Source organism: Podarcis melisellensis (assembly GCF_964234715.1).
Source record: "Podarcis melisellensis genome assembly, chromosome: 7".
In the NCBI taxonomy this organism is placed as follows: domain Eukaryota; kingdom Metazoa; phylum Chordata; class Lepidosauria; order Squamata; family Lacertidae; genus Podarcis; species Podarcis melisellensis.
The window spans coordinates 47,599,193-47,624,289 of record NC_138539.1 but is presented as its reverse complement, the minus strand read 5'-3'; the positions used below and the strand labels follow the sequence as shown (position 1 = coordinate 47,624,289).

The following is a 25,097-nucleotide window of genomic DNA, read 5'->3' as shown; positions in this document are numbered from 1 at the left end:
GAGCCCAGCAGTCGCCCAGAGTTCATTATGATGATTCTGAAAAGGGACTCGGCGGGGTTTGCGTTACCTGTGAACGTCTCGGCTGCCGCTGCCAGCAAAAGTCCAGCCAAAGTCAGGAGGCAAGTTTCAACTTTCCCCATATTTCCTTCGTCTCGAGCAAGACCCCCCTCCGGCCCGCCCCGGTCCTGGGGGGTTGGGGAGGCTGGCGCGGGCGCCCTCCGTGGCCCTTTCCTCGCGGAGTCCGCCGGCCTGAGAGGGGGCTCCGAAAAGCAGCAGCAGCAGCAGCAGCGCCGCGTCCCCGTCAGCAGCGCCCTGCCGGCCCCCGGGAAACTCCCGCCAGCCCGCGCGCTCCCTGTTGCGCCGCTCCAGCCCCGCAGCCGCCCAGCCGCGAGCGCCGCGCCGTCTTCGCGAGGAACTCTCTCCTCGCTCCAGTCCCCGCACTGACTCGCGCTCCCCCCGGCAGCCAGGCAGCCAGGCAGGCAGGCGCTGAGCAGGCAGCCGAGAGCCAGCCAGCAGCCAAGTCACGCCCAGCCGCCGACGAGGCCGCCTTTCTCCCGCTAGAGGGCGAGTGGCGCCAAAAGCGGCACCCCCGACAGGCTGGCTGGCTGGCTGCTCGCTCGCTCGCTCCGAGGACCTCCTCGCCGCCGCCGCCGCGTTTGCTCTGGTGGGAGGGAGAAGCTAACGGGACAGGCACGCTAAGTGGCTGTTGTTGCTGCTGCGGACCCGAAAGTCTTCTTTTTGAAATGCCCGCACGAAGCTAGGCTCCTTGAGAAGAGCGGAATAGCGCCGGACGGAAACGGAGGAACCGAAACTGTGAGGGAAATGCAAATAAAGAAAGCAGCAGCTCGGGGGAGAAGAAGTCCTACGTGCCGCGCACGAAGTTTGTTGCTGGAACCCGGGCAGTGCGCTCTGCTCCGCACAGAAATTCTGAGCCTGCACTAGTTTATCCCGCCATTCAATTTGTTATTTATTTCGCTGCCCCAGTGCTAAGCAGTAAGTCGTTTCGAGGCTTCCCCTCAGGTGAGTGTTGCAGCTGCGCGCAACGTTAATTATCTGGAGCCAATCCGGGCCGCTCTGGCTTCTCTTTCAGGGCGCGACTTAGCGCTGCAACTTCGGCCGGGCGCGCGGCTGGCCCCGGGACGTGTGCAGAGCGTGCTTTTCCCTGGCTCGGATGACCACAGCCAACCTCCGCACGCGTCGGAGATCGCTGGGAAAGAATTCCAGGCGAAGGCTATTTGCAGGCCTTTTTTTGTTTATTGTTACGCCTTTCAGACGCTTAAAGTCTGAAAAGGAATAAGGCAAATCATCTGCAGCTGCATTCGCATAGCAGTTTATCCCACTTTCACGATTTCCACATTACTGCACACTTGAGCTTTCACACAATTTAAAAGCCGTTTCTGGAATTCTGGTGGAATACAGTGCAAGGTTTAGCATACATTCCAGTATTGTCTGCAAGTGGATTTACCAAAATGCCAGAGAAAAGTAGAGGACGACAAGGCAGCAAGTGCAGTTGGGCATTTGTGGACAACTAGTTAATTTCTTTGGAAGAACTAAAGTCTAAAAGTTATTAGCAGTGTGGGCTTGCATTTTGTCTGTTCAAGTTCAGAGGCATTCTTGAAAGTAACACCTTGCTCTTAAGCTTGGCTTTCTGATTACAATTATGTGGGGAGACAAGTTACAGTGAGGGAGGTGAACTCTGCACATGTTTTCAAGCATGCTCTTCCAGATCTCTCTCCATGAAGCCCTAGTTTAAAAATGGAAAGAAATGTCATCCCTGTATAGTATGGAGCATTTCCCCCAGTTTTTAAAAATATGTTTCCTACACCCCTTTCCCCTCTGCTCCTTCCATTTTCATACATCTTTTGGCATCCCTTCCTGAGGAAATGATGCAGTCATCCTGCTGTGCCTGCTCTACCTCTGCAGAAAAATAATTGGAGGTGGGAAAGAAGAGGGAGGTGTTCTTTCTGATCCCTGCAAATTGCTACCTTTTGCCTTCCCACCAGATATTTCTTTTTCTGCTTAAGAACATGTTCCTGTAACTATTTTAGGGTTATTCACCCTCCACCCTGTCACAGAGGCTTTCAGCAAACACGCAGAAGGAACCACCTGGGAAGATTGTCCTCTCCTCACTTAAGGAGAAGGTTGCAAATAGGCTTCTAAACGTGGCCTTTTCTTTCACAATTCCAGTGACAGAGACCATATAACATTTGAACTAACCCTGCCCTGTGGACAACAGCAAACAAACTTCAGCTTAGTCAACACCAGGTCCGGACTTTTTAACTTCTTCAGTCGTTTTTATCAGTATGAATAACCCATTGCTTATCTGTTCTGATCAAACTACACATTACATTAAGCACAAGGCTGCTTAACTTTGTTATTTTATTTTGAATGGGGGGGAAACAACAGACAAGCATCAATCCAATAACAAGCAGCCCACAAGGATTAGCAGAGGGATTCTAATGGCTGCACACGCACCCAGAGAAGCCTTCCTTTTCCAGAAAAAAAGACGGTGTATGTACAAGTACAGCTTCCCAGAAAGAAAGACGGAGGAGCAATCAGAGACATTTCACCCATTTTATCCTCCCAACAACTCAGGTAGGTAGGTCAGTAGTGTAGCGTGGGTTGTCAGCACCCGGGGCAAGGCAAGTAATTTGCGCCCCATAACCCATGGATTTGCGCCCCCTAACCCTAACCCCCAGATGTTGCGCCTGGTGCGGCCGGCCCCCCCTGCACCCCCCACGCTACGCCACTGAGGTAGATTAGGCTGAGGGATAGTGATTGGCTCAAGGTCACCCAGTGAGCTTCATAGCTGACTGAAGATCCGAACCTCAGGTCTTAGGCTACGTTCCCATTAGCAAAAAGGTTGTTGCACTCTGCTGCATTTCAAGTTGCTTTTGCACATTTCTATACACTGCTGTACACTGTTTAGGGTTGCCATAAGTCTGACATAGCTGGGATTTGTATGGGCGGAATTTTTGAAAAGCGGCTAAAATGTCTGTTTTGGAGATTTTGGTTTTTTAATTTTATTTTTTTTTGAAATTTTCACGTTTTGAAATATGACACCCCTAATACGGGCAGAGATGTCTGCATCCAGTGTGCATTGCCTGTTTGGTTTCCCCGCACCTGTAATGCCCTTTAGCTCATTAAGTTCATTAAGCTTTCATCTGCACATGCACTATCATCCACGCATGTGCAATAGCTGTCTCAAATGTAATGCAGCTTAAATTTTCCTTTCTGGCTGAAGCTAGTTGAGGGAAAAGCACATTGAACAGCAGTATTTCCCAAGGAAGTACAGATTAGCTCTGCATCATGGTTAACATCATGTGTACACAGATTCAAAATCCTGTGGTGGGAACACATTGGAGCCAGAGTCCAACACTAACCACTATCCCTTCAGAATAAAAGCATCATCACTTTATTTGAGTAACTTCACCCTTATTCTGAACCCATAGGTTTGAAGACATGGGACTATTGGGCCTGAACTTTTAAAACACTTACATAATGTTAGTGCGACAAATTTATGTTGCCTGTTCTTTTTCCATCTGTTTTCAGAGGGGACCCCAAACCAATTAGAAGCAGCTCAGTTTGCAAATAGGAAAATGACTTTATCACTATAGTTAGCTATGTATACAGATATATATTGGGGGAGATGATTCCCGCCACAAAGTTTGGAGGCAGACAGTGTTTGTGGTTTCTGGTGCCCATTGCTCGCTCCTCAATTCATCTCTCTCTGTCTCATTTTTTGTCATTCTTTTAGGTGCCCCCAGAGGAAAGCATGAGTGCATTTCCTCTTCCCCACAGCTGCTTTGTTTGCTGAGGAGTCTGCTCAGGATTTGTGTTCCTGGCAGGAAGCTGTTTTAGCTAGACGAGAAAAGGGTGTGTTTGCGAAACTCAAATCTCACACGGGACACAAAAGCCTCTCATTAACTTTCTCATTTAGTGCAACACGCCAGAGCCTCAGCTGCGGCGTCCACGAGAGAAGTTAGAGAACTTGCTCTCTTGGCGAAACCCCCCATCGGAAAATGAATGGTGCAGTTCGATCATAAATAAAAATGAACAAGCTTAAAGGCAATAGACAGGTTCCGTGTGCGGTAATAAATCCAGCCTTTCGTGCTGTGCAGTTCACTCGCACTGGAAAATCATTCCCTCCACCTCCCCCACCCACCCTCTCTGACAGCTGAGCTCCCCCATAGTGCTTTGGCCCTCTGCAACTCCGAGGCACTAAAAAAAGGCAGCAAAAGAGGAAATGGGAAAATAACAGGCAGAAAATACAACAGCACAGGAGAATCAAGCTGTTAGCAACAAGAAGAATTGTTTCTAGGACATTAATTTACTTTGTGTTCCAAAATGGCGTGCTCAGGACAGGGCTTTGGGGCAAAGCCCACTCAGCAGAATTAGCAGTATGAGAGTTGGCTTACAACATTGGGAAATAAGTGAAACCATATGCATTTCCATGTAAAGAGGGAGACCCTTGTAAGACCATCAAGTTTCAAATTTCAAATTACCGTATTTTTTGCTCTAGAAGACTCACTTTTTCCCTCCTAAAAAGTAAGAGGAAACGTGTGTGTGTCTTATGGAGTGAATGCAAGCTGCACAGTTATCCCAGAAGCCAGAACAGCAAGAGGGATTGCTGCTTTCACTGTGCAGTGATCCCTTTTGCTGTTCTGGCTTCTGAGATTCAGAATATTTTTTTTTTCTTGTTTTCCTCCTCCAAAAACTAGGTGCGTCTTGTGGTCTGGTGCGTCTTATAGAGCGAAAAATACGGTACTTCAGACTACCCCAATGGGGAACCTGGGACCTTCCAGATGTTTAACCCATCCCTGATCATGGACTATGCTGGCTAGGGCTGATGGGAATCCAGCAACTGATTCCTGAGCCCTTTGCTATACATATACTCCAATCTTCAAGCCTAGTGGGTTGGATCCAGACTTAGTCATGCTTGAGTAGGTGGTTGAAATCAATGGAACCCACGTTAGTCATCATGACTGAACCTGGAGCCAATCCAATGTTAAATATAAACCAGTGTAAACTATCCTACATATTTCTATGCAGTAACCACTGAAATGTATTTGGGTTGCCAAATTTTTCACTCACAGTCAAACCTCTAAATGTTGAAAATACAGGGAAGTGAATGGAGCTAGGACAAAAGAGGAAACATCAAGTATTGAGACAGTATACCTGAATTATTTCTGAGAAAGAATTTGAGATCTATTCTACCTATGAGGAATCAGTCACATGAACCTTACACCATTGCCATAGATTGCATTTGTGCGCACCATTGCAAACATTAAGGCTATAACCATTTACCTAGGAGTAAACCACTGAATTTGATGGCAGACCAATTCCATGTCACAGAGATGCATATGATCACAGTGCCTGGAGACAGACAATCAGGCCATGCATCCACAGCAGTGAGCAGAGAAGGAATGATCGCTGGGAAGGAGCACAAAGAGAGGAAATGCCATGGTGCATCAGAGGGTAGTAAGGCCAAAAAGCCAAGCAGTTCAAAAGATTACTATGCCAAACACAATATCCAATCAAAAGAGCATATATGCAAGCAAGATTGCTTCCAGTCAACATGTTTATTGAACATGCACCCTTATTTGTTTGCAGGGAGGTTATACAAAGTATTGTTTGTTGAACATTCATTCCAATTCATTTGCAGGCAGGTTATATGATATCACATCAATAAATTGTTATCACACACTTTCCTGTGCATTTCCTCATCACTTCCCTCACACCCAAAAGTCCATGAAGGGAGGAGCAGGTTTGATGTGCAAGAGTGCTAAATCCAGTTTAATTTCACAATCTGTGTCTGTCAATATGCAATGAAACCTCACCCGCAAAGTAGCCACGGTCTGAAAGAGGCTAGGTACACAACTGTTATGTTGTGATGGTGTAAAAGGAATACTGTGGGGACTTTTACTAATGCACATCTCCTAAAGCAACCTACGCCATGGTGTCTCTGTGCTTGGAATGGAAAGATCTTTACACAATCATCTGCGGCATTAGAAATATCAAAGAGAGGACTGCCTTCAGGCTTTCCTATTGGTATTCTGGTATAATTTTGTTATGTCTCTGATTCACTGCAGGGAGAAAGGCTTTAGCAGTAGAGAGGAAGTTTTTCCCCTGTCCTGTCACTATATATTCAGACTTAAGGAAACTGGTCCTGAGTCAAAACCCCTCCTTAAGGTAATAGAAGTACTGCATCTCTTTGTGGCTCATCCCCTGAACCAGCTGCGTGGAATGGGAATCGGGACACTGTTTTACGGTGGTTCTGGTCCTACCTACAGGATTGAGTCAAGAGCATAGTAGTGGAAGAGTGCTTTTTGACCCCCTGGAGGTTATTCTATAGGGTGCTGCAGGGCACTATTCTATCGCCTACTATGCTATTTAATATCTCCTTGAAGCCACTGGATGTGGACATTAGGAGTTTGGAGACAAGGTGCCATCAGTATGCTGCATTCCTCCATAACATCTGAGTTAGGACAGGTCGTGTGGATCCTGGACTGGTGTCTGGATGCAGTGGTGCAATAAATGCATGAGGGAGGGTGAAAGTTGAGTTCCCATGTCAAAGAAATTAATCAGTTGCCTAGCCTGGATTGGGTTGCACTCCCCTTAAAGGAAGGAGGTATGTGGTTTGAAGATGCTTCTGGATGCAGCTCTGTCACTGGAGGTATCCAGGTATCCACAGTGTTTTCTAGAAGCATCATTTACCATCTGCAGCTGGTGCAACAACTATGGCTGTTGCTGGACCAGGAGAGCTTGACTACCATAGTCCAGGCATTGGTGACTTCAATAATGGACAATTTCAGTGTCCTTTTTTGCTTGATCTGAACACTGTTCAGAATGCAGCAGCACAGTTGATGACACAAGTGAGACTCTATCATCAGATAGCATCTGCTCTAAATTTGCTCTGTTTGTCCACTTGCTACCAGGCCAAGTTTGGATCTCCAGCTTACCATATTGTTTTTTCAGGGAAACGGGGAGAGCAGCCTCCCAGTGGTCCTTGGCCACTGGCAAATGCCAGAGGGTGCTGTCCTTCAGCTTGGCTGTATGTAGTCATATTGTGTGTTCTTATATTGTAGTGTACTTGTGCTCAAATCTCCAAAAGTTGCTGTTTTTAAGGAAATAATGGTACTTTTCTCTACAGCTATAGTTACTGTAACTCCTGTGTGAGAACAAACCTTATAAAACTCTATTGTTATCCCACATTTGATGTCTCTCTTCCTGTAAAGATAGTAATCTAGGCTGAGAGTTGAGATGGGATTTATATTATGGTGAAAATAAAAATCATAAGCTTTTTCAAGTACTGGAAGACTAACCCGTGTGTTATTTCATTGCCTTTTATTTTAGATCAACGTTGCTCTGTGAATCTAGATCATAGTCCCACTGGAACTAATATAAGGTGGAAACTCATTTCCTGAAGATTTTGGGCCATCTCCTGGCTTCTTACAGGGAGAAGAGTAGAGCTGTGGCACAATCATTAAAGAATGAACAACTGTGCCAGATTTGGGATAAGGGTCACATTTCAGTAACTGAGCCACATGCGTTACATGCTATCTTCTGCAGCATTTGTATACTTAAGGCAGTATTTGGCTTAATAAATACAGCTACTTTAGGTCTAACTTTTGAATACCAGTAAAGACAGAAGTCTCTTGATCCTGATTAAACTCGTGTTTATTATTGAGATGAGTGAGGATAGGCTTGATTACCAAAATAATTCCAATAATTATTTTGAGCGAATGAAACAGAAATCACTGTTGGAACCTTTCCTCTTTATTTATTTATTCTGCAGGCTGTTCTGAATTTTTCTAGAAATGGGAGGAAACCTAGTGGTCCACACAATCAGGATTGCATCTCAACCTGGCAAGATTGCATCTCAACTTCTATATAGTGCAGAATTGTAAGGTTTGGGTGATGCAGTTTAGAGATGATAACTCAAAATCTGGGTCCTAGGTAGGGATGGACAAATTGGCCAAATTTAGCTTATCTCAGTTTATCATGTTTTCAAATCCTACATAAGTTCCGTTATCCACATTTCTGTGTTTTGGAAAGTACAAACTCGGTATGTTCACCTTTAAATGCAAAACCCATTTCTTTCTCCCCTTCACACCTTTCTCTGGGTTACCTTAAAAGCACACATGCTACAGTTGTGGCCAGTCTCTTTGGTATCTCCTGCCCCCTGCTTTGGTTCATCAAGACTGTTCCAACCCCAGCCCAAGTTGTCCATGTTATCCCCACCTCCAGTCTTTGCATTTCCCTCTTTGCCTCAACTCTTGGGGAAAATGTGTTGGGAAGGAAACTGGGCAAAGCAAAAAACAGGCAATGGTGTCAGGGGTGAATCCAAAGTCAAAATTATGTTTCCCAGCGCAAAGTTTCCAAAGCACCAGTTGGGTCCTGAAATGTCAAGTATGAGAGGGATAGGACCAGTTAAGCAGCCATGGTTGTTCGATATTGCCTCCAAAAAAAGACTGCCTCATGATCTGGCAAGCAAGGTAAAGAATCTAAAATGTGCCCTATTACTGAAAATATATTAACCAACCAAAGTGCATGAAATCATGTTTACAGTGTTCACTTTAAGGCTTTTCTATGGCTGTACCAGGCAGCACCATCCTGGTGCCTTCCAGATGTTTTGAGCTACAGTTCCAAAGTTGTAGTCCAACACTTCTGCAGGGCACCAGCCTGACAAAGGCTGGCTTATGCGAACAGAAGCTGGTGATGCCTTCTTATATCTGAGACCTGTTTTCTCCCAAAGCACACATCCCCTTTCTGCTTTTCATTCATTCCAAACCTCTGAAAAATAAGGTGCGTGTTTATTTTTATTTCTCTTGACCCTCACAATTCATGAGATGTTGCATTTGTACTGTCAGCACAACAGTTGGCATTCCAAGTGACAATACTGGGCTTTTCAGGAATTCGAAGCAATCCTCTGGGTTTTTTGAAAGTAGTGTTGGAATAGCAGAGAGAAGGAACATTTTTTGTCTGCTTATTCAGTACCATCCAGTCAAAAGAAAATGGAGCAATCGCTAACCCAAACCTCCACAAGAGTTAGCAGACTAGTTCCACCGTAGTCTCTGACCTTTGTGTCCTATTGATTATCCATTCCACACTAGTCATAACATCAGAAGTGGACAACTGTTTGCAATTATTAGGCTAAAGCAATCTTATTTTGTACAAGTTATTTTGTTTCCCATATTGTTTTATAATAGCAGATTTCTTTTCATATGTGATAAATAAAATGGTCATAGTGAGTGGGAGTTTTCTGGAAAGGAATGAGCCATCATCTCATATTTGTCAGATTGCTTATCTTCTTTTACGTATTTACTGCTTTTTATAGCTACGAGGTGGAGGTGGTATGGATTCATCCACAGTACTTTTGATTGAAGGTCTGCCTAGTCTACACTTTATAAAGATAAGGGGGAGGCATGAAAGTTTCCTACTTTGGGCTGTCATTTTCCTCTTGATTGCTTTTTGTACCAACAGCAAATGTCCATTGAAGGGACACAATATTGCCCAACAGCAAGTCACTCCACTGAAAATAATGGGAGCTTATTTAAAAGGAGCTTATAGCCTTGATCAGGCAAAAAACATATTTACACATGAGAGGATAAGGAATGAAGTGTATTCTCAGTTGAAAACTACTGTATTTGGATGCAGTAAAATACTTTGCAAGATACAGATAAAGGGACACAAAATCTGACATTGGTTTGTCAAAGCTGTTTTGTCAACACAGGCGATGAGTTGACACTCATAGTTGTATTGCATTTCTGCCACATCGATGGAGCAAATCCCATGCACTGGATGGAGACATCGGTAGATTTGGGGAACCTCAACTTTTGCAGAGGTACAAAGGAAACCTGTGGGGTTTCCCAACAAATAGACAAATGAGGATAGAATGCTCTGAAGTCATGAAATGCTGACCATTGAGAGGGTGGAAGGAGACAACCAGGTGGAGGGGAATCCTGGCTGGCTGGCTGGAACCTGAACAGGTATATTTGCAACATTTTATTGCAAATCACAGTTGTTGCAGCAAAATTCTTACATGCCTATGGCCCCATTCTGGGATTAGCAGAACTATAAATGTTCTGTTGGTGTAAATGTATCCTAAAGAACAAAGGAAGTTATTCATATATGCTACTGCAGCTGCGCAAATGATACAGTATATGCCCAGAGATGGAAAGAATAAACAGTTCCAACCAAGGAAGATTGGCAACAAAAATTGTTGGAGTATGCAGAAATGGCAAAACTTACCAGAAGATTAAGAAATCAAGAAGAGAGATGTTTTAATACAGAATGGGGAAATTTTATTGACTATTTGAAGAATTATTGTAAACAATTTAAATCATTAGCAGGATTGACATAAAAATGTGCAGTGGGAGTAACCTAAACAGAATATAAATGTTAAATAGTAAATAGATACAAAATGGATATGCAGAGGTAAAAGATATAACATAAGTAACTGCAGAAAGTGGGGAAGGGAGTCGATGATTTGATGCTTTAAATTGGCTGTGTGAATTTATTTTTGTGATCCTTTTTGTAAAATGAGAAAAATAAAAATATATAAAAAAGAGTGACCTTTGAGAGAGGACTCCGTTTTTTCTTTTCTTTTAGATTAGTTTCTTTTATGTTATTGTATCATCAAAAAGCTTTAATAATATCTTATAAAAAAAGAAGTTGCACTCCTAAACACAATTCCCTGCGAGTAAGCCACAATGAAGCCTATGTAATGCTGCTCTAAAGCCACTGTTAATGTATTGCCATCTTTTTTTAATGAAAGGTGAAGCTCGATATACAGAAAGCCTCAAGTAATGTCCAAATCAACTTCTAAAAATCCCATGTAAACAAATGTATGCAGCATTTATTATTGCTTATATCCCACCCTTCCTCTCAAGGGAGGCCAGGGCAACTAGCAATAAGATACTGCATTGAAAACACAGTTAAAAGTACAATACAAGGCACAGCAAGCAAGTTCCTATCAAATATTACTCTTGTTCATGAATATTCCTTTAACTCTTTTCCTAGTAGATATTGCAGGGTTTTAAAATTTCAGCTTCCTTGAAAACTCAGTTCATAATAGGACAACTGTGGTTTAACATGAATCTCTGAGAAAAACAAGAATTGAAAACACCTCTCCGTTCTGTCTCCTGTGCCCTCTTTGAACAGTGTGCACTCAGGAATTCTCCATCTTCCTGTTTGTTTTTTAGAAATATTTTCCTCCCTGATTGCAGTTAATTATGTCAGGGCCGAGATAAAGGGATCTAGTTTATCAAAGACAAGTGAACAGGTGAAAGACAGAAGGAAAACAAAGTAGGTGTACAGACTGAAGCCAAAACAAAGGGGAGAATAGCAAGTGATAGAAACAGTGGTGGACAGAAGCAATTGTGGCTAGATGAATGAACTGAGGATAGAGAAGCACAGAATAAACATGAAAGGGAAAAAGAGCAACAGATGTGGGCAACAGGGAGAAGTACAATTTGGCAGCTACTGTGATTGAGAGTATCTTCCAAATATTCCCTTGCAGCATCGTACACACTTTTGTCCTATCCAATTTTGAAATTCATACTCAAAAAACTCTTGCTAGAGATGGCTGAACAGTAGGATCTGAGTCTGATTTATTGTTTTTGAGCTTCGCAGGTGGCATTTGCTTTTGTGAATTCTTTATGTTCCTTGGCAAGACAGTATCACAGCAGCATTATCAGGAATAAAGATATAGAGAGATGTGATCAGGGCCACTGGTCGTGTGGCATATATGCAGATTATAATTTTAATGTATGCAGCCATCACTGAATATGTTTTTGCCTCCCAACTGCTTTAAGATGCCAGTACTAGAATGATGTGCTACCTGTTTATTGCTATAAATATATATTTATACTGTGAAAAGACAGAGCAAAAGCAAATAAAAATAAATCCCTAGCCAGCAAGTTTAAAATGTACCAAAAGCATTTAGAAATAAGAGTATGCCTTAAAAATCATCACAGGGTGTCAGGTTTAGCACTTCTCTCACACAAGACACGACACGCTGGCAGTTTGACTAATTGGGGTTTATTTATCAACAACAGGCTTTCAGCAATCCGAGCTTCCCACAACTCATTGCTCACTCCCAGAGTCAGTTAACTCAACTGGCTTCCGGCCCCTTCCAAGGCCAGATATACCCCAAGCCCGCCCCCACTTCCTGCTGGTCCTCCTTTGTTCTAATCGCTTGCTCCACCTCCTACTTCTTGGAGACTCGGGTGCAGCTAATTCCTCCTCTGGAGTTGAATCCAATCCTCTACTATAATCTGCATCCTCCTCCTTCATCTCTGTGCTGCTGCGAAAACTTACAGGCAGCCATCCAGAGCAAGAAGGGCTTATCTCACTTTCGTTGTGAGAACAACTCAGTGCAGTTTTGAAAGGTTCAGTCAGCCATCTTGTTTCAAAATGGAATCCAGTTGTATCCAAACAGGTGAAATTGATCTCAGGAACCCTCACCAAAAAGTTGGTTATAATATTTTATTATTTGTCTTATTCTTTTTGATGAAATGAAGAGACATCTAAGGTGGCCAGGGAGGAAACCTTCAAGGCAATAAAGTTTGTGTAACCAATATATGATATTAAATCTTTCACAGCCATAAGCCATCACCAATGAAATTAATTTACAGTATCCCACCATTAGTAGTTTAACAAGCTAATCACATCCTCAAACAAAACTGACAAGTGTGAGGGTTTTGATGAGAAGCCATTTTCTTTTCAGTCCCCCAGAATGTATGTGACTTTATAAGTATCTTGGCCATTCCCAGAAACAGTGTGTTCTGCTAAAACTATTCCCTATTCTACAAGTTGTCAGGGCATCACAGTACAACCTGGACTCTCCTCACAGTATTCAATCTGGAGGTTTCAAACCTGAAATTTGCTTGTATTTGGACAAGATTTTATGACATCATGGTTGATGAATTAATTGTTTCCGGCTATTGTGGTTTCATCTACTCTTATCCATGCTAGGGAACTACACTAATGGCCAGAACATATAAGCTCTCCTTATAAATGTAATAGTCACTCAAGAACATATTGTCTACTGAAACAGAGCATTGTGTATGTGGTCATGTACTCCAGATACTTTCTGCATATTCTACCTCTAAACTTTCTCTGATCTAACTTCTAAATATGTCAGCAGTACAAACAGCATTGCACTTTCTGCCTAACTCCAAATCACGTTTCTTCTACAGATGGACTCTCTACCTATAACCTGACTCTGGAAGTGAAAAATTTATTCAATTTAGCTTGGTGTGTGTTGTGTCTGATCTTGCCCTGAACTGCCATTAAGCTAGCCCTGTTGTTAATACGACTACCTGTATTCTGGTCCCCAAACAATATAATTTGTAAGACAGACTCCTTGTATCCACCAATGTTTTACCAAGTGCTTATTGCCCATATATTCTGGCCACAAGTTGATGGATATGTACACATAGCCCTGTGAGCTGTCCAAGGTCTTGTTCTAGAACAATGTGAACAGAACATATGGGGATTCCATGCATTTTAAATGACATACGTTACAGTATATATAAAGTGAAAAGTAAATGTGTAGCTAACCATGTGCTCACCTGTTGGCATTGCATTTGCAGACCTCTGCTAGTTTTGCTGGCTCAGAATATTGTGCACTCTGCATCTCTGAGCAGCCTTGAAAGTTAGCTTATTCGTAGTTGGTCTCTAGCTAACGATAAAGGCCAAGTGTAAGCTAGCTCAGAGCTTCTTGCACATAGTCTTCTCTTTCCTGAGCTAATTAGAAGACTCATAATATAAAATATATTTTATTCAACATGTCTCTGAATAGCAGTAGTTGGGAAATATGAGTGAGAGAGTGCTTGCACTCATGTTTTGCTTGTGGTTTTCCCATAGGCATCTGGTTGGTCATCATGGGAAAAAGGATGCTAGACTTGATAGGCCCTTGGCTTCATCCAGAAGTGCTCTTCTTATGTTAAACCACCTAGTGGTATCACATGTTGTTGTTTAGTCGTTTAGTCGTGTCCGACTCTTCGTGACCCCATGGACCAGAGAACGCCAGGCACCTCTGTCCTCCACCGCCTCCCGCAGTTTGGTCAAACTCATGCTGGTAACCTCGAAAACACTATCCAACCATCTCGTCCTCTGCCGTCCCCTTCTCCTTGTGCCCTCCATCTTTCCCAACATCAGGGTCTTCTCCAGGGAGTCTTCTCTTCTCATGAGGTGGCCAAAGTACTGGAGCCTCAGCTTCACAATCTGTCCTTCCAGTGAGCACTCAGGGTTGATTTCCTTCAGTATGGAGAGGTTTGATCTTCTTGCAGTCCATGGGACTCTCAAGAGTCTCCTCCAGCACCATAATTCAAAAGCATCAATTCTTCGGCGATCAGCCTTCTTTATGGTCCAGCTCTCACTTCCATACATCACTACTGGGAAAACCATAGCTTTAACTATACGAACCTTTGTTGGTAAGGTGATGTTTCTACTTCTCAAGATGCTGTCTAGGCCTGTCATTGCCCTTCTCCCAAGAAGCAGGCGTCTTTTAATTTCGTGGCTGCTGTCACCATCTGCAGTGATCATTGAGCCCAAGAAAGTAAAATCTCTCACTACCTCCATTTCTTCCCCTTCTATTTGCCAGGAGGTGATGGGACCAGTGGCCATGATCTTCGTTTTTTTGATGTTGAGCTTCAGACCATATTTTGCGCTCTCCTCTTTCACCCTCATTAAAAGGTTCTTTAATTCCTCCTCACTTTCTGCCATCAAGGTTGTGTCATCTGCATATCTGAGGTTGTTGATATTTCTTCCGGCAATCTTAATTCCAGCTAGGGATTCATCCAGCCCAGCCTTTCGCATGATGAATTCTGCATATAAGTTAAATAAGCAGGGAGACAAAATACAGCCTTGTCGTACTCCTTTCCCAATTTTGAACCAATCAGTTGTTCCATATCCAGTTCTAACTGTAGCTTCTTGTCCCACATAGAGATTTCTCAGGAGACAGATGAGGTGATCTGGCACTCCCATTTCTTTAAGAACTTGCCATAGTTTGCCGTGGTCGACACAGTCAAAGGCTTTTGCATAGTCAATGAAGCAGAAGTAGATGTCTTTCTGGAACTCTCTAGCTTTCTCCATAATCCAGCGCATGTTTGCAATTTGGTCTCTAGCGTGTGAAATGAGTGCAATTGTGCGGTAGTTGGAGCATTCTTTGGCACTGCCCTTCTTTGGGATTGGGATGTAGACTGATCTTCTCCAATCTTCTGGCCACTGCTGAGTTTTCCAAACTTGCTGGCATATTGAGTGTAGCACCTTAACAGCATCATCTTTTAAAATTTTAAATAGTTCAGCTGGAATACCATCACTTCCACTGGCCTTGTTATTTGCAGTGCTTTCTAAGGCCCATTTGACTTCACTTTCCAGGATGTCTGGCTCAAGGTCAGCAACCACACTACCTGGGGTATACGAGACATCCATTTCTTCCTGGTATAATTCCTCTGTGTATTCTTGCCACCTCTTCTTGATGTCTTCTGCTTCTGTTAGGTCCTTTCCACTTTTGTCCTTTATTATGGAAATCTTTGTACGAAATGTTCCTTTCATATCTCCAATTTTCTTGAACAGATCTCTGGTTCTTCCCATTCTATTGCTTTCCTCTATTTCTTTGCATTGCTCGTTTAAGAAGGTCTTCTTGTCTCTCCTTGCTATTCTTTGGAAATCTGCATTCAATTTCCTGTATCTTTCACCATCTCCCTCGCATTTTGCTTGCCTTCTCTCCCCCGCTATTTGTAAGGCCTCATTGGACAGCCACTTTGCTTTCTTGCATTTCCTTTTCATTGGGATGGTTTTCGTTGCTGCCTCCTGTATAATGTTACGAGCCTCCATCCATAGTTCTTCAGGCATTCTGTCCACCAAATCTAAATCCTTAAACCTGTTCCTCACTTCCACTGTGTATTCATAAGGGATTTGACTTAGATTGTATCTTACCGGCCCAGTGGTTTTTCCTACTTTCTTCAGTTTAAGCTTGAATTTTGCTATAAGAAGCTGATGATCTGAGCCACAGTCAGCTCCAGGTCTTGTTTTTGCTGACTGTATAGAGCTTCTCCATCTTTGGCTGCAGAGAATATAATCAATCTGATTTCGATGCTGCCCATCTGGTGATGTCCATGTGTAGAGTCGTCTCTTGTGTTGTTGGAAAAGCGTGTTTGTGATGACCAGCTTGTTCTCTTGACAGAACTCTATTAGCCTTTGCCCTGCTTCGTTTTGATCTCCAAGGCCAAACTTGCCAGTTGTTCCTTTTATCTCTTGACTCCCTACTTTAGCATTCCAATCCCCTATAATGAGAAGAACATCCTTCTTTGGTGTCACTTCTATAAGGTCTTGTAAGTCTTCATAGAATTGGTCAATTTCAGTTTCTTCAGCACAAGTAGTTGGTGCATAAACTTGGATTACTGTGATGTTAAAAGGTCTGCCTTGGATTCGTATCGAGATCATTCTATCATTTTTGAGATTGCATCCCAGTACAGCTTTCGCCACTCTTTTGTTGACTATGAGGGCCACTCCATTTCTTTTACGGGTTTCTTGCCCACAGTAGTAGATATGTGGTATCACATAGGCATAGTCAATATGACATTGTCTTACTGAAGTCTGCCTGATACTAGGTACTTGCAAGCTGTGCTGAGTATCTGACTGGGACTGAAACTGGTTCGCTAATGGGTGGATTAAGTTCTATTATTTGGGAGCCAGAGAAACAGAAGTTGGGGAGTTTCTTGTGTCCGAGAAGTAGGAATCTGATTCTGTCACCTGCTTTCCAATTTCTATACAGAATTAGGTATTGCTAGTGGTACATTCTTTGAAGCAAAGAAAATAATATTGTATCCCAAGTTCAGTTACCTAACACATTTCTTTTAAAGTTCAGACAAAACATTGGTTAAAATGTTTTCCCTGTCTCTCTCAAAGGTGAGTACTAGATATAAAAATAAAACAGTCTAATATATTCCATTACAATTGCAGATATTAAAACACAGTTATTAGACAATTTAAATGGTTTACCATTTGTCTCCAGAATCCAGCACAAAAAGAAAGATTTTACAAAGCTTCCTAAATATATTATATATGAAGGATACAATTCTATGTTAAAATGTATGTCTTGATGAAAAACATTGTTCTACTCTTACTCCTGTGTTCATTTAACTCTATGTTTTGTTTCAGTGTGATTTGATTGTATTAAGAGACTGCTAAGAGAATTCAACAATTCTGTCCCATGTTGTTGAAGTGAACGGTTGGGGATCTGAAATGCTTGGAGATCTGAAATGGAGAAGACTATGAATAGATGTTACATAAAGATCAATGACTGGAAAGAAATAGCATCAAAGGTAAAATGGAATGGGGGTGGAAGTAAAATGCTACAGAAACAAACAAGGATGAGAGAGAAAGGGAAAGGATCAAGAGGAAGGGATGAAAAGGAGCTTGGCAAGCAGAAAGAGATGATGAAAGCAGGTAAAAAGCCTTAGGTGAGGTATGCACATTTCCCCCTAAACGGTCAACAAGTCTGAAGCTCTGTAGCCTGAGTTGCATATTGCAGTTCCTTTTGTAGAATGGAGATCACATAATTTATCTTTTTTTGAAACAACTGTGGTACGTTGAAAGTTATACAAGAATCAAAGAAAAAATGCATGAAACACAGAAGGTGCTATGAGACCGAAGGAAAGGGAAACTTTTAACAGAGTGGTACAGTAGGTCTTAATTTCATTTTAAAACTGTTCAAATTGGGGTTGTTAAGGGATTTGTACCTGCCATCTCAGCAGACATGTGATCAGTTTCCTGATCTACTGCAATATCCAGAGGTTTGATCTCCTGTTTACATGTTCCCATTTCTAATCCATTCTTAATGCAAATCACATATTCAGACAAGAAAATTGGGGAAAAGACTTATGCTCTGGCTTGGATTAAATTATGTGCTGACAGTGATATTTTTCTAGAAAAAGAGGTGCTGGAACTCACCATGAACACCTCCCTAGTTCTCTTAGAATGGCAATGGCACCCACCCGAGAGGTGCCAGAACTGAGGTCCAGCAAGTTCTGGCTGGAAAAAAGCCCTTTGTGCTGAGAATATGTCTGAGGGCTATGATGTCCACCTCATATTGAGGGAGAGCATTGTGTGCTTCTGAGCTTTGTATTACAAAGTAAGGAATAAAGAACTAACAACATGTATGTAAACCAGCTCTGAGGGCTGCCATTGGAGCTGGCCATCTCAGTACTGGTTGCATTTGAAAAAGGGCAAAGCCATTTTAATCCTGGTAGTGGGGATCTCTAGCCAAGAACAGTTTCACCCCATCTCCCTTACTCTCACTCACCCACACAATCACTAACCTAGGAATTGCTGTAGTGGCAGCAGGGAGACTGTAGCACTGGCTGCTGATGCCTCGGCAGCAGTTGTTCTCTTTCCTCCACTTACATGATGATTGAGACCAGGACTTTTTTCCAGCAAGAACTTGCTAGGGCTGAGTTCCGGCACCTCTCAGGTGGGCGCCATTGTCATTATAAGAGAACAAAGGGGTGTTCGTGGTGAGTTCCAGCACCTTTTTCTAGAAAAATAGCACAGATTGAGACTCACAATATGCCTTGGAAAAAAGTTGTAATTTAATGAACAGTGACACGCCTACTCTCCATCCTGAGCATATACATATGGTGATCATTATATCAATATTCCTTAATTCTTTGCAGATTTGAATTCCTTCAGTGTACAGTTCTGGCTCATTAATTTACTAGGCCCTACCCCCCCCCCCCAAAAAAAACCATTCACAAAGCTACCCCTATTTCCCTCTTCCATCTGGTGTACAACAAAAGAGAAAATCAATTAAACATGTCTAAGGATGGGAATATAAATCTCTTAAATAGCAATTGTATTTCCCGTAATACAGATATATTTATCATTAAATAGATGGGTCATATAGTCACGGACAAATAAGCTTTTATTCTGCTTCTGCATTGATTTTTTTTTAAAACCCTACCTCTAACCCACTGGCTTCCATTTATGTAAGAAAACAGCATTTGCCATCAAAGCCTTTCCTTGATATGAAACCACAGAGAAATAACCCATTAAGCTGAGTGACTCTCAGTCAAATACCACTCTGTCGTGTGCAGTTTGTGCACAAAACATGGTTTCGTATAGTCGTGATTTGATAATAGGTTTGTACATTGTGTGATATTTTATAACCATTATCCTCTCTAATAGGTCAGACGCACTTTGCTGAAAATGTCTTGGTAGTGAGTGGAATTTAAAAAGCTGAAACCGATTCCAGATCTTGTTCGTTTTGGAGAGACCCCTGGGAAGAGGCCCTCCTGCTGTAAAACTCCCAGATGCAGAGGGATAATGCACAGTGTGAAAAGCAGCATACCATCAAGCAGCTATAGGTTAATAGAGAGCTCATGCTATCTTCAATCCATGGTTCCTTTGGTTAAAAGGATCTCAGCTAGCAAGGCAGTGGGAAGCTTCTTTGCAAGTCAAAACCAAGACAGATCTATTGATCTGTTTAATTGGGGGGGAAATATTTTTTTTGAAATCATAAACTAATGTGGAAATGTGGCTAAAGATTTGAGAGAAACTTAAACCAACGGATTCATGCATCCCCTATTGCATGATAATTTGTGACCAGGTCGTCGCTGCCCTGGAAGAGCTACAGTTGGTTCATCCTCCTCAGCTGGCAAAAAGATCCTTCATGCCCTTGGGCATCAAGATATGGAGCCAGATCTAACGCCTCCTCCAACTGTAAAGTTGTCCAGTGAAAAACCCTCTCCAGAATGCTGTCTCCCACATCAGACAAAACACCAGCACCTCCATTTTAGGTAGATTATGCTTCAGTTTATTAGACCTCCTATAGCCCTGGTTTAGAGGGAGCAATGTTCTGATTCAAAGTTGGGGCATAATTATATGTTAGGTGCAAATACATGTTGAGCATTACCATTACTTTTAAAATGAAAAATCTGCTTTGAGATGAGAGATGTGGTACGTAACTCTTTCCCTACTCAGTCTTTCTTCATTCAAAATTGTACCATTCCAACCAACTTTTTCCTCCCAGGGTTCCAAACCCCCCCACATATTTTCAGGTATTTAGACAGATTTGCCCAAACTGACACAGAAAAGTCATTTATTATTTGGTAAAAATTACCTTAAACCTCTTCTGCATCAATAACTGTCTGTCATGCCATCACTCAACACTGAGTGGGTTCCATAGTGTCAGTCATCCAATTACTAAATTAATTGTCTGTATGAATAAATTGATGCTTTCCATTCTGATAACATAAACTTGTTCATCTATATTCAAATGTAAGAATAATGTGATTTCTCTGTATGTATCTCAGTTACCAAATCAAGAAAAAGCCGAATGCGCTTCTGCCTAACTGGCCCAGATAGAACCTTTGCTGAAGTGGCAATAGCAGCATTTGGCTTTGGCTTTGTAACCATTTGCACTTAGCTGCATCTGCTCTGGAATACCACGAGAGCTTGTCAGTCCTATTTAAAGCCTGCTTTTTAGCAAACAGTGGTCTATAATGAGCTGTGTGCCCAGGGCATCCCAATTTATTTCCATGGAGTTTTGCCAGTGCAACAGAGAGCAAGAACTTGTTCCAGATTTATTAAATATAAGCTGAATAAAAATAAATGAGCCATCAATATACACAAAGTATGCTCTGGTGCTCTTAGATCGCTTCAGGGAAACTTCAACTGTGCATTCTGGCCCCAGGTGACCTTTCACTGTTGGGGTGGTACGGGCAGAGACTTGCCTTGCATCAACTAAAGGAGTATATTACTTTGGGCACGTGGGGAAAGAACCACAGAACACACCGATTTGACGGTCCAATATTGCACAAGTGCTAGACAAAGGGACTGTTCCTGTTGTCCTGAGATGCAAGGGACCAGAGGTGGCTCCACCTTCTCCACCCTGTTCCCATCTTTCCTCCCAGATCCTTGTGTAGGTGTGGTTGTTTAGGTAACACAAAGGCTTCCCTAGAGTGTTGTGGCAATGGCAGCAAGAGCTGTGCAGGACCAGTCCAGGAGATTTTGCTGCTTGTGGCAAACAATATCCTCAGTGCTGTACCCTCTGCTGCAGGCACACCCCACCCTCACCTTTGCCATGGTGACGGAAGTGGGGGCATGGCTAGGGTGCACTCATCACAGCAGAGATAGTGGCAGGTGGTGGCAAGAAGGGCACTCCTCAGGCTCTTTTCACGGGTGGGTCCACATCATGGGTGGTAGCCAGGGGCGCCGACCTGGGCCCCAGATTATGGGTGCCCAGCAGCGCTTACAACATAACATGACATTATGACATCAAGTGCATGCGATGGCAGTGCCTAGGAGCCCCAGAAATCATGTCCAAAGGCCTCTGATGCGACTTTTGGGGCCTCCCAGAGCACTGGAAGTCGCACTAGAGGCCTCATGGTGTGGGTGCTGAGCACCCACCCAAAAAATTGTAGGTACCCTGGAACCCAGGGCCCCTTATAGTTGGTACCAATGGTGGCAGCTCACAGACCAAGGAAGTCAAGATGGCCATAAGACCAGAGTATAAGGCGAAAGATTTATACGATCTGAAGAGAAACCAGATAAATAGTATCTTAAAACTAAGTCTCTAAAAGGGTGATCTAAATTTTCTGAAATTTGAGATTTAATATTGGAAAATTACATTATATGAATTGAAACAAGTTAATAAATTGCTGGTAAAATTTAAGAGTTTGGAATGCAGGAACAAGAGTTGTGAGGAAGTCCAATGAGGAGAATGAAATGTGGATATTGGAAAATTGTATGTTACTCTGTATGGTTTTTATTGTTTAAACAAAACTTTAATAAATATTATTATAAAAAAAAAGATGGCCATAAGACCTGTATGTAGAAGTAGAATTCTTGGTCAGGTTGTGAGTAACATAGATGCAACAAAGCTGAATTGGTAGGATAGAACTTGAAAAAAGGATAGAACTTGGAAAAGGGAGTTTTGGTTTTTATGGAAGGAAAGGGTTTTAGGAGGGATTCAGATCACAAGTAGCTTGATTGGCCTGCGAGATGGGAAAGGAGACAGGCCAGATACTGACAAAAAGAAGAAAACAGAAGCAAGGCATTTAAAATCAAGCTTGATTATATATGGAGAGTGCAACAAGATCTTCCCATCCAAATTGGTAGCAACTATTGTTTACTGATTCTAAATTGAGCGAGATGGTACTCCCTTTGTGCCAAGAATTATATAGAGATATCTCTGCCAAAAGGTCCTCAAGTAACAGCTCTTGCATTTTCACAAACAAGGAACAAACCCTGATTACTAGATGAAAAGAGACTAATGAAAAAGGAATATAGGGAGAGGAAGGCATAAACTTAACTTCTGCTATGCAAGCAACAAATAGTAGTGAGAGTAATTAAGAACTGAGTCCACTGGCTACATGTGATAAATTATAGAGCAGTGGCGATTTGCTTTAAATGCGTTCCCTTAAGGGCTGTGTGAATCTATTAGTCAAGAGAGCTCATGCTAAATTGAGGTGAAATTCACCCAAGAATGTGAGATACAAAACTGGAATGGTTTGTGGAATGCTTATTTGGGGTTTTTCAATTGCTTTTCTATTTTTAGATTAATTTTCTTGGAGTAATTGCTCCATCTATTTCCGTTGTTTATGTTAGCTATCTGGTGATAGTCTAAAACCCCTCAATTTTACTTTGCCATCATTTGGCCTTTAGAAATAAATTGTTACCATCTAAACAAAGTTGTTCTGGTGCCCTCTGCATCTCCACTCTGCTGGCATTGTATGAAATGAGATTGAAAATCAGATGGGCTATTTGACCGATGGTTCCTTCCACCTGTAATTGAAACTTGACATCCTCTGAAACTGAGTCAGCAATGATGCACAAGATAGTCCAATTAAAGTCGTGTCCAGTTGCCAGAATTGTCTGTTTATTGAGCAGTTAGAAAGCACTCATAACTCACTAGAACCATTTCTCTGTCTTTTATCTTTGAATGACAGCTTGCTAAATAAGAGCATCACAGGCTGCTTTTATCATTTGCGCTGCAAATGAAGTTTTCAGCTCTGCAGCATCTTTTCACAGCTCTTTGCTTGCAGTTCAGGCAATGGCAATGATTGTTTTCTAGCTGGAATTAAGGTATTACCTCTTATTTCTAACTCAAATAAATGCCTTCATCATGAAAATATCTGATACTCAACAAAATAATAAAGGAATCCTAAGCAAAGTTTCTATAGCATGAATTAATTTTAAAGTTAAAACCCTTTGCACAGTGTTAATTAAAAAATCATATCTATATCTTGGACTAGATCCAGTGTTCATCATAGGGCCTACTCTGAGTATATGACTTTATATTATATATTTTATTTTATATAACATATTATAAAATATATACAGTGGTACCTCGGGTTACATACCCTTCAGGTTACATACGCTTCAGGTTAAAGACTCCGCTAACCCAGAAATATTACCTCAGGTTAAGAACTTTGCTTCAGGATGAGAACAGAAATTGTGCTCCGGCGGCGCGGCAGCAGCAGGAGGCCCCATTAGCTAAAGTGGTGCTTCAGTTTAAGAACAATTTCAGGTTAAGAACGGAACTCTGGAACGAATTAAGTACTTAACCTGAGGTACCACTGCATTATTTTATATAATATATAATCTAAAGCAGGGGTGTTTACATTGTTTTCTTACCATGCTTTTGCTTTGTTAGTGTTTCTTAAACATTACGCCCATGTTCTTCCAGGATTTATTAAATCCCAGGAATCCAGTTTCCTGATGCCTAGAGATTTAATGTCGTTGGCTGGCAATTTTAAATATTTTTCCAGTCTGCAGTTTATGTACTCAGACTCTAGGTTTTTAAATATTAACGTCTTGTTGTTGTTTTAATTTCACTGTGTTATTCTCTAATTAATATTTATTAATTTACTTATTACTTTTCACACTACAATAGGAGGCAAGTGTAAGAGCATTCAGGGATCCTCCGAAATCTAAAGCGGTGGCTCTCCTAGCTGAAATATACAAAGAGGGGGTTACAGCTAGAACAAATGAAGCATTGCAATCATTTGAGGGTGTAACCCTAAGGGACATTGTCCCAGGGACCATAGGATACAATTGGCTTCCTCTCTCCATTGGTGGAAAGGGAGGTCTACCCTCATATGCTGCTTCAGAATGACACCAGAAATTTCCACTGCCATAGATACTGCAATGGCAATAAGACCCCAAAGGAGCTCTTCCAATGTTGTGTAATGGTTGGGTTGGTTGATGCTTCGGATCTACTTGGACCCAAGGGCCTCTTGTTTCCTGGACATGCCCCAGGAATGGGAGGAGAGTATTACCATTACGCTGAAACTAGAGCTCTTGTTTTCCATCCTATTGGAACCAATATGTGTGTGTGTGTGTGAGAGAGTGTGTGTGTGTGTGTGTGAGAGAGAGAGAGAGAGAGCGCAATTGGCAAAGAAAACCATCAATGTAGGAAAATGTCCCTCACTTTTTGACTGTTTATCCATATGGACAACCCAGTTTGGATGACTTTGTTACCTATATAATCAGCATCATCTACCATCACCAATGAATAGGGAGACAATCCTAAGGAGTGCCCCAAAGCTCTGATTCACACTGTTAGGATCAAGCAGATAATTTGGTAATACAGCCTCCCTCCCTCCTTCTCTCCCTCCCTCAAATTCAGTTTGTAGAGTCACAAGATCAGTGGTGGCTGGTGCATTAGAGTGAAAGGGACACTGCCCAACCTCAGTCTACCCTGAGCCAGACCCCAGCTACTTTCTTTCTTACCACCTTTCTAGTGGGTGACCCTGTCTGTCAGTTTCCTCCTCGCAGGGGTGCTGACTTGAATAAAATATTGGCGGGGGGGGCAGGTAAGCCCTGCCCTGCATAATCAGTCACATGACAAGGCATGCACACACCATTTGTATGGCAATGCCCATCAACTTGAGGGTGCCCGGCCCCCTCAAATATTTTATCGGGGGCCCCAATGAGTTGGCTCCTGTGCCTGTTCCTCAGTCATAGTGGTGCTCCTTGTGGAACTCAGCAGGAAAGAGGATTGGGGCAAAAAAAGAATTGGTAGGCTCTGTTTGTCACTGACTCTGGCTCTTACTTGCCCTTGCTCTATACCTTCCACC

The 25,097-nt window shown here is 42.3% G+C and overlaps 1 protein-coding gene and 1 long non-coding RNA gene across 14 annotated transcripts in view; one reads left to right on the top strand and one right to left on the bottom strand.

The window, feature by feature from the left end:
• PTPRM (protein tyrosine phosphatase receptor type M) overlaps window positions 1-274 on the bottom strand; it is a 401,111-nt gene extending 400,837 nt beyond the window's left edge. For all 11 annotated transcript variants that reach the window (XM_081917995.1, XM_081917993.1, XM_081917991.1 and 8 more), the window contains exon 1: window positions 68-274. In XM_081917995.1, the coding sequence (XP_081774121.1) occupies window positions 68-140 (73 nt within the window). In that variant the 5' untranslated portion in view covers window positions 141-274. The remainder of the gene's footprint in view (window positions 1-67) is intronic.
• A 16,357-nt stretch (window positions 275-16,631) lies between these two features.
• Window positions 16,632-24,371, top strand: LOC309373707. Of its 3 annotated transcripts, XR_014170141.1 has the most exons (4): window positions 16,632-17,339; window positions 19,201-20,935; window positions 22,965-23,100; window positions 23,912-24,371. It is a non-coding gene; the product is annotated as an uncharacterized lncRNA (long non-coding RNA). The 3 variants fall into 3 exon arrangements; XR_014170142.1 differs by lacking the exon at window positions 16,632-17,339 and having other exon boundaries at window positions 18,551-20,935; XR_014170143.1 differs by lacking the exon at window positions 16,632-17,339 and having other exon boundaries at window positions 18,551-20,939.
• The last annotated feature ends 726 nt before the right edge of the window (window positions 24,372-25,097 follow it).